This window comes from Melopsittacus undulatus, chromosome 16 (genome assembly GCF_012275295.1).
Source record: "Melopsittacus undulatus isolate bMelUnd1 chromosome 16, bMelUnd1.mat.Z, whole genome shotgun sequence".
Lineage (NCBI taxonomy): Eukaryota > Metazoa > Chordata > Aves > Psittaciformes > Psittaculidae > Melopsittacus > Melopsittacus undulatus.
The window spans coordinates 931,941-948,220 of NC_047542.1; the positions used below are offsets into that span (position 1 = coordinate 931,941).

General features: G+C 49.5%; 1 protein-coding gene across 2 annotated transcripts in view; it reads right to left on the bottom strand.

The window, feature by feature from the left end:
- LGR6 (leucine rich repeat containing G protein-coupled receptor 6) overlaps window positions 1-16,280 on the bottom strand; it is a 106,363-nt gene that overhangs the window by 43,093 nt on the left and 46,990 nt on the right. For both annotated transcript variants that reach the window (XM_005141001.4, XM_031054768.2), the window contains exons 3-4: window positions 12,411-12,482; window positions 6,665-6,736 (exon numbers count right to left, since the gene is read on the bottom strand). In XM_005141001.4, coding sequence (XP_005141058.3) covers window positions 6,665-6,736; window positions 12,411-12,482 — 144 coding nt within the window. The remainder of the gene's footprint in view (window positions 1-6,664; window positions 6,737-12,410; window positions 12,483-16,280) is intronic.

Sequence of the window (16,280 nt, forward strand, 5' to 3'; positions counted from 1 at the left end):
GTCACTAGGGAAATGCAGCATTCCCTGGATACTTATGTGTATAGGAGAGTGAGTTAAGGTTCATGAGTCCCCATAATAAAGGTCAATGCAAAACACATTGGAACTTACTATATGACTCATAGGGAAGAGTGTGTGTGTGTGTGGATCATGGATGTGAGCTGTGGTTATTGTTATTTCTTTAGTGTCTAAAATGTTCTAGGTCCTGGGAGGGCAGTCAAGATAGCATGTGCCTTTTCCTGAAAGCCATTAGAGCCTGAGATTGGAACTGACAGTGCGTATGGAAGGGGTATGAAGGTGGAATTAAGTTGCTGTGCTTGTCAGAGTCTCTTCTGAGGGATGTTTGCTTATTGAAAGGTGGCTACTGCAGTGATTGCAGAGTGAACAGAGAAAGAGAGGAACAATATAGTAGTCAGTATAGAAAAGTGTGGAGGTGACTACACTACGTGTTGGGCACAGCCATGTAGGTATAACCACTGCTAGACAAATAGAGCTCAAGCCAAAAAGCCGGTGCTGTGACCTCTTCCCTTGGGATCACAACTGGTGAATTTTAGAGGTGCTGGGGCATGACAAGGGTGTCACTCACTGCCACCCCCTTTCAAGCATTGCCAACCAGAAGCTCTGTGAATGGGGAAGTTGGAAAATGAAGTCTCCATAGAGGAATCAGAGGCACGTTCCAGAGAATTGTAAAGTCTATGAAGAGATGAAACTGCTGCTCTTTACACACTGTGTGCACAGGTGAGGCATGCAAGAGCATCAGAGAGATGCTCAGCTCTGCTTTGGTACCCATGCTGTGATGATGTGTGTTGCTTGGTGATCTGTTTTTGCCAGATACAAGTGGGGGATGAGGAGAGGGACATTTTAGTTTTGCTCTCCAGGGGGAGGAAAAACACATCTCACACAGCCTTATTCACACAGAAGTTGAAACCGATTATAGGGTCTTTTCACAGCCAGAAGAGTCCTGCAGAGACTGATTCATGCCTCCAGACAGGGCTCTGAGATAACAGGGATGATTCACCCTTTGGAGATGCTGATAATTTTCCACTGCTGACTAGCTGGGATGAGTAATATCTAGACAGCTATGGTCAGAGGAGACAAATCCACCTGGTCTGCCCGAGGGAGGCGTGGGCACAGCATGAGCTTACCTGAAGGGAAGGAAGGTTGTGTAGTGAGGCCATGGAGGATGACTCAGAAGAATCTGGTTTCCTTCCTGGTGGTATCTTAGGATCTTCCCCCATGAGGGAAGGATCCAGCACTCCAGTCACAGCAGCGGCATGAAGACACCAGCCTCTTGGTCCCAGCCGCTCGACTTCCCAACTGCAGAGCAGGCTCAAGCTGCTCTGTTGCAATGGCAAATGCCAGCGTGGCTCATCCCACTGCTGTTCTTTGAGGGCTGCAAACGGGAGGTGGTGAAGCTGCTTTTTGGGTCCTACAGTGAGCAAGCCCCTATAAGAGTGTGATGCTCTTTCTGCCAAGTGGATTTGCCAGTGGGAGGAAGGAATACAGTACATGGTGCCAGTTCCTGCTTCCATACAGCTGGTGAGGAACGCTGACAGCAGCCAAACCTCAGCAAGGACTCACTGCACCATGGCTCCATCATTGCATGAAGGTTACCTGCAGTACATCCGGATGTGTGGCATGCCTGTCTGCAGTGCTCACTTGGAGGTGGCCACTCCTAGACTTCCTTCTTTGCAGGAATTCCATTAAACACTTGACATGCCAAAATGGAGACCAGGCTTCTAAAAACAAGAATGGGGACAAAACTGCACTGGCTTGGCTGTGCTCCTGCCCAGAGCTGGCTCCTGGGAAGAGGTGCCTGAGGGAAAAGAGGGGATTTCAGATGTGGAGCAGGAAGGTTTTAAACAGCAAGTGTCCTCTGGAGCGGAAGGAACTTCTTTAGTGCTTATCCTGGGCTCTCTTTGCTGCCACAGACAGGCTTTCTGCTGCAAGGTGGTCTGTAACAGGCGGAATTCAAGGTTCTGTGCTCTCAGCAGTGCTCATCACCAAGCAAGTGCTTGGAGCTGCTTTGTTGCAGTCTGTTTTCACATAGGTAGTGCCATTAAGAACCACCTCTCTCCTCTTCCCTGCCCTCTTCTTCACTGTGCTCCAGAAAGGCCCTGTAGCCAATCCATCGTGTTACAGGACTGAGGTGGTCTTGCCACAAGACAACTTCTATGCCAACAGATTGTAAGGCTCTGAAATGTTACATTGACTTCATAGATTTCTGTTTGGTTTGGGGTGTTTTTTTGCATGGCTTTTCTCTTCTAAACACCCACTGGAAACAACACCTTTGTTAAAGCTTACTGCATCACTTGTGATTGATAGAGAAGAATATTGCTGTTAACAGCAAACTGTCACACCTCCAACAGATCAAAGAAGTGAAACAAGGAATGAATGGACTGAGCTCTCCAGGCCATGCTGATTCCAAAGAAATATTTTGCTTCCTTCTGTCATAAGAATTTATATGCTTGTGAGAATCTGATCAGGTGGGAAGAGCTTTCTGCCTTTGTCTACATCAAAGTCCATGCGTTCTCAAATTGCTATAACTCATCCTTTGCATTTTAATCTCTGGCCATATGTATAAAAAGCATTACTTGCCTAGAGGAACGGGGGATGAAGTAGTCTTTAGTGCATTTCCATAAGAGTCCAAAAGCTTCCTGCTAAAGATGTCAGAGAAGTGACAAGCGAATGGGTTCAGGGAACTGGGTTGTTTTAAGTTAGAGGCAAGAGGAACCTGTATGCAGGGAATGTAGATCAGGTTGGTTTAATGTTAAGAGGTTATGAGTCAAGTAATTCTGGAGTGAAATCAGAATATAATGGGAAATTTTCTTAGAAAACATGAAAGTGCTTGCAGTATTTATAAGAACAATGTATTTGAGACTGTTTGTCCTCCAGGTTGCATCCTATCAGCTTATGAAGACACCAAATCCTTCTTCGGGACAGATGTAAAGAGGACAGATCCTGCTCTCATGCTTTCCCATCTGGAATGGGAAGGTGATGTTAGCAGGACCAGTGCTGATGGGACAGGGCTGTGGCTGACTTCTGCTGGGAACAACAGATTTGTGCCAGAGTGGTGGGTGAATCCTGAAAACATTTCGAATGGATGATGGATGTGCTGAACAAAGATTGTGAGAGAGAAAGGAGAACTGAAACAAGAGCAAGGCCAGGATGCCAGAGAATGGGACCTCCTGGGTGTAGGTCCATCAGAGAATCCTGGAGTGGTTTGGGCTGGAAGGTGCCTTAGAACTCATTCATCTCCAGCCCCTGCCACGGGCAGGGACCCCTTCCACTGGAGCAGCTGCTCCAAGCCCCTGTGTCCAACCTGGCCTTGAGCACTGCCAGGGATGGGGCAGCCACAGCTTCTCTGGGCACCCTGTGCCTCAGCACCCTCACAGGGAAGGATTTTTTCCTAATATGTAATTAAAATCTCCCCTCTGTCAGCTTAAAGCCTTTCCCTCCTGTCCCACTCATTCCTCTGTAAAATGTCCCTCTCCAGATTTCTTGTACTGGAAGCTGTTGTAAGTATTGAAAGGCTGTTATAGCCTCTCCCTAGAGCCTTTTATTCCTCAGGCATCACCACTGCAACCATATACAGATGGAACAGCAGCTGGATCAGCCACACTGTCTGAGGTGTGTCCTGGGGCCACCATACAGCCACCCATACTGGAAAAGCTCTGACACTCTTCTGGCTGGCACCAGGCCCCCTTCCCCTTCCAAACTGCTGTAGACAACACCCACCTGATGAGCTAGATACACGTTTAGCACCTTCCCAAAGCACGAGAAACTCCAGAAAGCGCCAGCCATTCTCATCACTTTCCATAAGTATTTGAAGAAGAAAACCCAAGAGTTTATCTTGATCTCTTAATCCATCAGATTTCTTTTCTCTTTGCTTTCTCTGCAAGCCTGGTAATTATAATTTATAACACCTGCTCGCTTTGAAATCCCTTGGACTCCTTCTGCCTGGCAGAGGAACAGACACAGTGCCCATCTGCTCCAGGTAAGTGCTCACAAACCACAAAGTCGTTAATTAGACTGACACACGACTCTTCCAGAATACACATGGTGTGTTGTTACTGCACCTATAAACCACTGGTAACCAGATACTCTGCCAGGGGATCACAACTGGATCAGAGCATTACGTAAAGCCTTGGCACCCGTAGCAGGGCTCAGAGCATCGCCATCAGGTGTGCATGTTCTCTCTAATCCTCCCCACCAGGTTTCCCAACATGCTTCCCAGATAAAGCAAGCCTGCTGGGAAGAGGCTCCCTCACGCTTGGTAGGAAGCTCAGGCTCCAGTGTTGTATTCTCTTCTTTTGAAATCTAAATTCCTCTTTGTGTTCATGTAGTGATTCCTGCCAAGGTCTCCTTCCTGACAGCTCGGGCTCCAGGCAGTGATGCCTCCGCATCCTGTAGCTGACAGGGAGCAAGGCAGGTCTGATTCTGGCCCCACGGGCATGGCTGCAGCTTCAGAGGACCTGAGATGAGGGGTGTTTGTAAGGACAGGTATGTCTGATGTGGAGGGGGGTGGATTTGACACTTGCCTCCTCAGGCTGACTGGCATCCATGGGGCAGAGCAAATCACCAGCACCTCTGATCGGGAAGTGCTGAACCCCTATAAGTGGATGCTTCCCTCTGGAAGAGGAGCGGCCCAGAGCACTGGTGAATGATACTCGGTGATGCTCAGTCAGCCAGCCTGGAGCAGCCAAGCTTTGGGTCAGCACATGAAATGACAGGGAATGGGTGTCCTTGAGCAAATGCCCTTGGCACAGAGTTAAGTGGATGAGTGAAAACCCCTGCTCAGCTTGCAGTGTTCCCAGCCCTTGTGTTAGCGTTTGCAGGAGGAAGCCCTGTTAGTGTGCTTGAACTAGGATTGCCAAAACTCAGGACAGCATCTCAGAAAAGGTATTGGGGCAATGGGAACATCCTCTTGGAGAGCATCCACAGGGGAACACCCTGACCCTCCAACCTCACCTAAACTTGCCTGAGTCTAAAGTCAGCTTTTTTTGCATGCTGTCCTGTGAACAATCCTTCAGTACCTTCCATTACTTGGAGAGCCAGTATTGCCTCATCTGGGCATTAGGTTTCTGCTACATTTCAACTTTAACTTGGTGCCATGCAGTCAATAAATACCAACCTCCCCCTGTCCAACAATGGTTATGAAGCCTCCCATTTTGTCCCACTTGTTTGGCCACCTCATCCTTGAATTGCCTGGTAAGTCCTGTTGGTAGAACTATGTTCAAAGCTATTGTTCTCTCACTTCGTTGGCTGCTTCTGTCATAAACCTGAGGAAAGACTTATGTACTGTTTATCCTCTCCTGTGCCAGTTTGCCCATAAGAGATACATTCCCTTCAAATCCTGCCTGAATCCCAGGATGACGAATGGGGACATCAAATGCAAATATCTGAAAGAGCAAGAAAATAACCAGCGCACAATCCCTTTCTGTCTAGTACAGCTCTCTGTTCCACTCATTCTGGCTCCCATTTTCACCCCCCTTTTCAGCTCTCCTGCCTGCTTTACATGTGTTGCCAACTTGCAAAGCAGAGAGTTAATATTCCATGAGGAGTATTACACAAGGATGGTAACTCATCAATGGTCATGATGTGCTATGAAGGCTCTTCCCCTTCTGAATGGAAAACAAATAGTCTGAGCAACACGAGTACACTGGGTCTTAGGTAGTCTGACTGGTAATGCTTGGAAACCACGCTGTAGGTGACCTATAGGTGTTCCAGGCTGGCTCCACTTTTGGCAGTGAATACACAAGAGTCTCATAAACTTGTGGAAAATGACTCAGATGTTTGAAAAAGAGGGAAGCAAAGAAACCTCCCTAACACAGACCTGTGCTGGAGGCTCTTGGCCCGAGGTTAGCAACTACATTTGGAGAAGTCATGGCAGCACCAATGAAAACCAAGCAGAGCATCTTAGTTCTGTATCTGCCTTCAGACGCAGTGACTGTCCACCCTGTGCTGCTACTGTTTGCAGTGGTTCAGCCCCATTCAGGATGCTCTTACAAGCTTCGGTAGTGCTGATTATACACTTAACAAACAACCCTTGCCTAAATTCAGGGTCTGATTGCAAGTGTGCCCTGACTCAGGAAAACTGCAGCTACCCCAGTGATGTGTGATTTTTAGTGAATACAGTAGGACAAACCTGCTGTGGATATAGTTACTTTAAAGGAAAAGCATGACTGCAGACTCAGCTTCTTCTCCTGGCTCAACCACTAGAAGTGATTTTAAGCACATCTACCCTGACATAGGTACCCTCTATCTGGGTAAAACAGCCCACCTCACATGTTGACAGGTCAGTGTCCTCTGTGCTCCCTGGCAGGTCCCTTCCCCACTGTGGTCCACAGCAGAGAGGACAGAGCCCCTTCTGGGTGGATATTTTCCAGCATTCCTTGAAATATGCATTGGCGCTGGTGGCCTTGTCATCACAGTGCACACATGGGGAGCTGTAATTTCAACATCCTTCACACAGACAATGTTCCTTCCTTGAAAACTGTCTCCTCTCCCTTCTAAGCTAAGTGACAGTAATCTTTGCTTTAATTGGAAAAGAAAAGGAAGAAGGGACAGAACATCCTTGACAAAGGAACTAATGACTCAAGTGCTGGGAAGCCCTGGGGCCCCCAAGGGACTGTGCAGCTCACAGCAGTGATTTTTAATGACTTACAGAGATTGGAGGTTTGGAAGATCTCTCAGTGCCTCTGCAGGGATACAACTCATCTGATTGTTCTGCAGCATCCTAGAATTAGAAAAAAGAAAACTTTATGTAAAAGAAAAAAGCCAGAACCTTGACACAATACAGAGGATGTCACTGGTTGTTTCTGAAGCTGTTCTGGACTCCTATTGGAAAGCTGGAGGGGTTGGAAACCGCTCTGTTGGTCATTCAGGGCTCTTAAGCAAGCTTAAGGCTGTTGGCAGGTCAGCTGCAGCCCTGGGATCCTGCAGTACAGGGGTACCAGGGGTGAGCTTGGTGAGGGAAGTATGTGACCATAAGGAGGCCTTTCCACGGCAGTTTGTCCAGAGTGCTTACTACCAGTGCTTCCAGCTGAGTTGTCCATATTGATACTTGTGTAAGAGAATAAACTCCCAGTGTGTGCCAGTGGTGGTTACCTCTGCAGGGTCTATGGAAACTGGCCTGTGGGCAAGATTTTTATCCGACTTGTGGGACAGCTGCGAACACAATGGGTGAGGAACCACTCATAGCTCTTTGCTAAGGGGCTTTGGAGCACAACTTGAGCTGTTGTGGAAAAACCCAAACCAACCCAGAAGCTTCAGAGGAGCGAGTGACTGGAGCTGTTGGGCTGAATGGGCAGGACCCAGGAGGACTTCTCAGGAATGGAAGTGAGCACAGGGCATGGAAAAAGACCATGGGAAGCTCATCAAGGTGGATAACTTTATACAAAGACCAACACAACTTCAGGGGCTTCTAGTCCTGCATATGGGCTTCTCTCTGCAGCTGAGATGTGCTGGAGGGATAAGACACTGCATCCTGCATCCCAGTGCAGGAGTTCAACAATTCAGGTTTGTTAAAAATCAAGATGCCCAGCTGAATAGAGTGGGTCTTTAGGAAGTGCTGGTAGGCTTTTGGTGGGAAACACACTGGATCTCAGTGGCTCTATGAAATCTGAGCTCAGTGTTTAGAGCTGGTGAGTGGAAGTATCTGGAGCCAATATTTAAGCAAAACCCATTGTCGTACTACTGCTGGCTCCTGCCACCTCCCATCTATTACAAGTCCTTTTTCCAACCAGTAACACAGACTGACTTTCCAGACCACCAGCAGCATGGGCTGGTTCCAAAATGAAGCCAATTTGGCACAGACAAACCATTTGGAAAGCATGCTAAGGCACATGAAAAACAACACGGTGCTTGGTGACAGCCAGCATGGCTTTACTAGAGGGAAATCCTGCCTGACCAATTCGGTGGCCTTCTATGATGGGGGTACTGAACTGATGGATGGGACAGAGCAGTTGGCATCATCTACCTGGACTTGTGCAAAGTATTTGGCTCTGTCCTGCATGACATCCTTGTCTCTAAACTGCAGAGACATGGATTTGATGAATGGACCACTTGGGTAAAGAATTGGCTGGATGGCTGCACACAGCATCACCACATACACAGCTCTATGACCACCCTGGCTGGTGCAGTTTCTCAGTTGCTGAGTGCATTTTTCTGTCTTCAAGCAGCTGTATCAATGACTAAAGTCCTACAGGACTGTGCTGGTTGATGAGCCACTATCAAATACAGGACCAGTCCATACGGACCAGCTAAGGGTATTGATGAAGATGGTGAGCAAGGACCACTCAGGCCAGTAAGTGCTCAAAAGCAGGTCTGGATAGTGCACTGCCACCTTTGGTTGGCACTGTTGAGGTGCCATACTGGAGCTTGCAGACATTCGCAGACATGGATGTGCAACCTGCTACCCACAGCAACCTGACTGGACAGAGCATAAATCACAGCCCTCAGAGGTCAGGTTTTATTTTCAGAACTAGGAGGATTGTTTGTTGGCAGAGACCGTGCCTGAATGACCAGAAAAATGCTGGGATCGGGTCCCATCACACCAGCATCCTTGCACAAGACAGCCCTCAGAAGTACAGGCCTGTGCATGATAAAATGTCCCCATCTTGGGAGGCTGAAGTGACTCAGCCAGCACAAAGTGCTGTTATTGCTTGAGGCAACTGTGCCTGGAGCTTGTGCATGGGGATTAAAGACATTCCAACCTCTGCACGTTTTTCTTCCCTCCCCATGGGAGCGTCTCTTGTATATACCCCCCCATTCCCTTTGTTTCAAAGTTATTTCTGTTCTGCACAGGTAGACATAAGGTGTCTGTGGGGATTCCTGAAGTGTCCCAAGCCACCTGCAGACCTGCCATCCCGAGGCAACATGGCTTTTTTTGGTGGTGTTTTGATGTATGCTCAACAAGCCAGGCTAGACGGTGCTTGCCCTGGACCACATGAGATGCTATGATTGCAGCTCAAGGTGGGAAGAGAAGGAGGGACCAGTAGGGTAGAGTCCATCCAGCCAGGAAATACGGCATGTGTAGAGCAAGGCCATCCAGCCAGGCTCACACCATCCAACTCCTATTGGATGGACTGTCCTATGAATAGCACTGGGACATTGTGTGGATGGGAGCGGCTGGAGGCAGCACTGAGTCACCACACTGGAGCAGGCAGGCTGTGGGCAGCGCTGGGTCTGGATGCTCCACAGGCTCATTGAGGAATGGAGCAGCAGCATGGGCCACCCCAGCTGGCTGCTGTGGGTGCAGGGTCTGTAGCCAAAAGGATGCACCCAGGCATTTTGCCCTCCACGTTTTGGGGTGAGGCAGGCTCCGGTTGTGGTTGTACTTGGAGTCTTTCCCTGTGGAATTTGGTGTGGGATTCCTTGGCTAGTAAGTGCTGCTGTTGTTGCGGTGTGTTTGGCCAGGAGAATAAGAGGCCTGGCAATCCTGCTTGTGCTGCAGAGAGCATTTGAAGAGGGATACATGTGCAAGGGTGGGATGTGGCGTTAAGTTGTGGCAGCACAGGCTTAGTCACATTGCCAGCTGGGATGGATGCTTCCTGGCAGATGGAGCTCCATTCAAGGCACTTGGAGGTAAGGAGCATTCAGGCAACTTTCCAGTTTTCCGGTGACTCTGATTAGGTGACATATTCCAGCTGGAAAGCTCCGAGGCTGAAAGATCATGGCCTAAAGAGTTAATTTTGTAAGGGAAGGACCTTGTCAGAGCAGACAAACCAGCCTATGGCTCTGGTTTCTATTGATCTACTGAAGCGTGGACCCAAGAGCATCAACCTCTGTGGGGAAGGTGCGGGTTGGCCAGTGCCCCTGGGAGAGGTGCACTCGCAGTGTCTTTTCACAAAGGGATGTTCCCATCGGCTGAGAAGATCCCATTGCTGCCATAGCTGCCAGTCTGCACCCATCATGGGGAGCTGAGGAGGCCACATCTCACCTCACTTTCAGCTCAAGGCTCGCTGTATGAGCATCTCGTGTCACCGCGCTTTGCCGGCGGTGGGGCAGCCCGGCTCCTCGCTTGCTCTCCTTCAAGTCTCCACACACCTGCCTTCCCGGCTGTATTCCCGCATGATTTCTGCACAGGCCTATCTCCATGGCCACTTTCCAGGTGGTTTTTGTGCAGTGAAGCAGCTGGAGGAGGCAGAGCCAAGAATCCAGTCCTGCTTCCAGTAGCTCTGGGATTCACTGTGAGGGCAGGGAGAGGACCATCTGCACAGGCAGGTTTGTGGAGGAAATCCCAGGGTGTTTCCCATCCTTTCTTAAGCATAAACTAATTCTCTGGAAAGACCGGGAAAGCACCAGGCCCCCTAACAGCCCAAGATGAATGTGAGCATTCACTCATGGACGTGCACATGACTGCAATTAGCACATTGAGTTATGTTGTTAATATTGTTACCATCCCCAACCTGTCTCCATGAGGGACACTCCTGTCACCAGAGGTGAGATCTCTGATACTGATGTGAGTCAGCTCCTGAATGCCTACAGACTTCAGCTGGGCATGTTTGGGGCCGTCATTCCCAACTCCAGCCGTGCCTGTCACTGCCAGTCCTCAGGCAATCTCTGACAGAGCATCCACAGTTCTAGATATGAACTGTCCTGAACGTCCCTGGTGCCATCTGCTCCAAAACCTGCTAGTCCTGTTTCAGATATGGAGCACATGTGTTTCCTTCCTTATTGCAGCAGCTGCTTGTCCTTAAGGGTTTGTGTTTGTCCTCTTTCACTTCTCCTTCAGGTTAAGCAACCTCAGTTCACTCATTATTCCTTTAGGTCATCACCAGGGCCCTGATCCTTCTCACTCTTTTTGAATGAAGCACTTTGGTTTTCTTCATTGGGCTGCAGGACCCAGAGTCATCCTTCCAGCACACCTTGGACACAAGAACAAACCCATGTGCAGGACCAGGAGCCCCAGAACTTGTGTTGGTCCTCCTGTGAAGTTGTCCACTTGGATAAGCTTCCCCATTGCAGTGAGCACCTGTGGGATTGATGGGATTGACCACTGCGGCTTATACTCTCCTTTCACAAGTGTGGAGAACCAGGGATGATGATCATGGACCTACACAGTTCACACCTCTCCCACCTGCCCCACCACCTCCATTGGTGAAGCTCCTCTCAGAGGGGTCCCAGCAGCTTTTCACCCAGTGGCAGCTGGCTCTGAGTGCATCAGTGAGGAAGCTCGTGGTGCTCTGTGGTCCCTGCACTTGGCCTGTGTCCGTGCAGAGCAGGTCACCAGGGAAAGTTCTTGAGGTCTTGAGGATGGAAGGATGGTGGGAGGGGGGTACAACAGAGTGATTAGAGGCAAATGAGGAGCTGATGGAGCAGGGATCTGAGGCTGCCAGTGTCTAAGGCTCAGACTGCCCTCTGCATGCACCAAGACACCTGAGGCTATTTGTGCTGCCCATGGACCAGTTTTACACAGGAGATGAGGGAGGAGGACATGGGCAGAGGGTTCGTTTTCAATCACTCCCAGCCCTGCCTTGCCCCACCGGTGAGGAGTGGTGATGAGGTTGTCCTGAAGCATGAGGACACTGATTTCAGCTCTCACAGGACAGCCTTGGGCAAGCCTCTCCATCCAGCCATTTCCCAGCTGGAAATGCTCTAAGCCTCCAAGCCATTCCTTACAACAGGGTCACTGGTGAATGTGCTGTTGCATTGTGGTGGAGTACATTGGGTGGCAGGACAGAGCAAGCATGCCGCTCCCCTTTGTGCAACCCGTGCTGCCTCCAGAAGGGAGGCACTGCTCTAGTACTCTGCATCAGGAGTTACCTGGGCCTGACACAAATAGGAATTGATCAAAAGCGGCTTTAAAAGCTCCCGCGTTCCTGGAGGAGAAAGTTCCTCTTGTTGAAATTGGGTGGGAGAGCTGCGGTTTTTCCTCAGTTCCTTTGATTTGTTGCCTAATGCAGGGGATGGATAAATCTCTAAGTCCTGAGATTTAGGGCAGGATTCATACTTTACATCTTCAGAAGACGTAGTAAACAGCCCTATGCTCTCTAATCCTGGGAGCAGGTTTATACCTGCTCGCGCTGTATAAACTGGACCAGCTACAACAATTTCACATTGTGGCTGAGTTCAAAACATCCCCTTGGGGATGAAATGTTTATTGCAGGAGATTTTTAAGATGATTCTTAAAGGGAGGAATGGATTCTCACCTCAGTACCCTGCACAGACCTGTGGGACTGTCATATGGATGCAAACCCAAGGTGACTGCATGAGTGGTGCGACAACCTGGCCCATAGGGAAGTACTTGCTGGTAGCCCTTGTTGATAAGACTTTCAACACTCTATAGGCAGAGGGTGGGTGGTTTGCCCGCAGTGACAAGGAAGCTTTCATCTACCAAGGCTGGCCATTACCAGGGGCTGGGGAGGTGGTGGCAATGGTGGCTCTGCAGAAGGGAGGGAGCTACTTACAGGATCTTCAGGCTGTAGAGGCCAGAGAAAGCTTCCTCTGGGATCCTGGAGATCTGGTTTCCAGAGAGGCGTCTGCAGTGAAGAGAAGAGCCAGCAATGTGTCAGCATCCTTGTAATGACAGTCCCTTGTCTGCAGAGGCTTAAGGATTCATTCATCTTGCCACAGCTCCCATGGGGAGGAGGCTGCAGCACCTGCAAGCTGAGCCATGGTCACACGCTTGGGGAACCTTTGCCTTTCATTCCCTTACAGCTGGCGAACAGGCAAGGAAAATAATGGCTTGTTAGCCCTGAATCCAGCTTCCAGTGACAGCTCATGGTTCAAATCATGCCCTGGATACCTGCAGAAGACCCCGCTCCATTTGACAGCCCAGGCTGCCTATGAGAGGGACCTCTGCTTGAGAGCATTGGCCAACCTACGGACCCTGCTCTATGCCAGGCACCTGACAGTGAGGGTGGAACAGGGGAAGAACCACCTTCTGCTCACTCATGCATGGTCCTGAGAGGACTGTCTCTATATCATGGACCCTTTTCTGCACCTCTTTTCTGCATGTGGCCTGTTTCTGCATCCTGCAGGTTCTCCTTTGTCCTGTCCATCAAAGCTCAATGCCACTTACTCATTCCCAGCTCTACTTTGACCTGTGTAGTCACAGCTAAGGCCCAGTTCCTTCAACACATGAGTTTGGTATCACTGCTGTGAGGGGAGATAGGGGAAGGGGCTGGAGATGGGGAGTACAATGTAGTACCACAGTAGAGCCAGCTCATCTGTCCAAAACCAGGACAGAAAAGTCAGAAGTGGTTCTTGAACAAGTTACAGCTGGAGATAACTGTAGATGGAAGACAAGGATAGGGACAATGCAGCCTGGGAAGGCTGATGGCTGAGGATGAATGTGAAGGGATGAGAAAGGAAGACAAAGTGAAAAGCAGAATCACAAACAAAAGTGGAACCAACAGGGGGGCAGAAAAAAGAGCAAGGTTCAATGTTCAGAACTGGCTGAAAGAATTTGTCCATGGAAACCTGTGGGATCCACCACTGCACAGCATCACCCAATCAGAGCATCCAGGTTTTAGCAAGGCCCAGAGCAGGCTGGGGCATTAGCAGGGATTTGGAATTTTTACTGACATTGGAAACTGCATCACTGTTATCATCCCTTTCACTGATGTCCATGACTCAAGACTAGGCTTGACCTAAGGAGAACCTTCTCCTCTTGTTTCTCCAATAAGGAAACATGGACCAAGTCCTAGTGCCCACAAGTTAGAAATCATGAAAACAGGTTTAACAACCTATTAAGACCCCAAATTGCTACTGCATATGTGTTTTACTATCTGATCCTCAAGTGGTCAAACAAAGGTCAAGGTTGGATTTCTCCATGGTCACAGGTAAGAAACTTGTTACCCACTTGACTTGTGTCCCCCAAAAGAAGACAGTGAGCATCATTTGTGACCAGACTCATCTTCAGCCAGTCCAAAGCAGGCCCAAGAGGTTGGGCATAGATGCTGGCAAGCTTTTTATATTCATTTAGCATTGATAAAGCTCGTTCCTTTATACACGTTTTGCCTGTGAGGGATGCAGGTGTCGAGGCTGAGCAGTGTCACCCAGGCTGGAAGCAGAGTGGATTCCAATGAGGTCATGGAGAAGATCTGGGTTGTTCTGGGAGCCACACTGCCCGGTGGCAGAGCAGACATGTGTGGGTGCCCAAGCCCTCTCCCTCCCTGTCTCTCCCCTCTGGAATCTAAGGAAAATTGCTCCCATAATTAGGCCTCTGACAGCATAAACAGCACAGGGTCGTCCCTTTAATGTGTGTGAGCAGGTTGTAACCTGCCTCTCTGCAGTATGCAAGCTGCCTGGCAGGCTGGGCTATTTGTCACTTGGGGGCTGTGATTTGGGGTAATTGCTCCTTTTGATTGCTGGTTTCCACATGGGAGGAAGTGCTGTCCAGAGGACTGGAGTCCTCGCCCAGAGGAGAGGTGTTCCTGTGCAGCATCCTCAGCCTGCTCCCAGCATCCATCCTACCAGGCTGTGCTTGCTCAGTGTCTGTCCTCACCCCCCTGGAGCTCCTACCTGCCCCCATGCCTTAGCTGGCAGCAGTCTACACGTATTCACTGTTAAGTGTGCCTCTCAACTTGTTTCCTGGTAGCCCTGCACCTTGATGTTCACTTTCCTGGGTGCGTTTGAGGGTTTGATAAGTCCCTAAATAGATCTGGGACACTCCAGGAGTGTGGAACTTGGGGAGCCCAGGCTGGGGGTTCTGGTCTCAGAACAGGATGGTAGGGACCAGGTGGCATGTGCTGGTGGGATGCATGCTGAACCAGCATCTCAGCACCATGGGCAAAACAGAACCAGCTTTCTATGGGAGATGCCCTGGTTTCAATGGGCACCGTCTCTGAGTGAATTCAGAGGCACAAAGCATCACCCAGCCCCAGCAGTTAGGTCTCTTTTTAGGACAGACAGATTCAATCCAGCTGGATGTCCTGCTGTCCTGGAGCTGACACTGCAAAATAGGGCTGGGAGAAAGGGAAAGCTCTGGATTTAGAGTGACCGATGGAAGAAGAGGGAGAGAAGGGGCAGGTGGAAGGGGAAGGTGGGAGCTGGTGCTGGCTGGCTTGCTCTGGAAAGCTCCTGTGTTCGGTGGATTTCAGACTCTGCTCTCCCCCCACCTTCCCCACTCCCGTGATTTCTGGGAACATTCCTGCAGGCTTTGATCTGCATTCCCAATACACTCCAAGTTGGAACAAACTCATGGTTTACCACCTCATGGTTGCTGCAGTTCAGTTACCACAGGCTCCCACCCCCTCCTGTATCTTGGGCTTCTTGGTCATGCTACAACTTCCATGGCACACCCAAAGGCTGTTTGTTGGGCATGATCGCTCATGTCATGTGCTCAGGCAACACGATGATGCTCTTATCATTCACATTAGGAGGCAGGAACATTGCCCATTGGCAGGACAGGACAAACATGTGTGTCCATATTCCAGTGGAATTTTCCCCTTGCCAGATCTTTATTGGGCATGTCAGCCTCCCCCTTTGATCTTCTGCTCCGGTTCATTTCTCAAGTACTAACACTGTCAAGGCAGAGTCTGTGCCCAGATACTCCATGCTGCTGTTTAAACAGTGTCATCGTGCCAAGACTGTGCCATCCCCTGGGCACACAGGGGACAAGGGCTCTGTGTTCTGCTTGGGTTTGTCCTTGTGCTGGTGCAAAAGAGGAATGAAGCTGATTTAAGTCATACAAATGAAAACATCGGGCATTTGAGGAGAAAGCCAGGCTTGAACTCTCCCTTCCCTTACAGGAATCTGCAGCTTGTCCTAGTGTGGTGTCACCTGGAGGTGTCTCTAACATGCTCCTTGCTGCCTTGCTCCATCCCTGAGGACACCACGCAGGCCTGTTTCTAATTCTGCTCCCTGTACCCCCATCAAATGCCTGTTCCAACTCGATAGATTGATGGCATTCGTTTCTTTTGTTTATGGTTCTCAAGCCAGTTTTCAACCCACATGAATGTTCGCATGCAAGCTAGTTTGGATTCATTTGCCAAGACGCAACTCCTTAATGAACAACCCAATGCAGGACACTGAATGCCTTCACTCCATTCCCTTATGTTATAAATTGTCAAGTTTTTCAGGGGGTGTTTGTTAGTTCCAAACCTTCAGAGCAGTTTTGACCCTTGGCTCTATTCTGTGTGCCCCTCTTGGGATACCCCAGAATAGAGTTAGTGTTTGGAAAGCAGTTTTCAGGAAAACTGGGGCCAGCTACCCTCACTTTCAAGGGTTTTTCAGTTGCTGCACGTGAACCCAGGCTAAATGGAGTAAAAAAAGAACTGAAATCTCTACATTTTCACTACATTTTGAGTTTGACTTGGCCCTCTGCAATAACT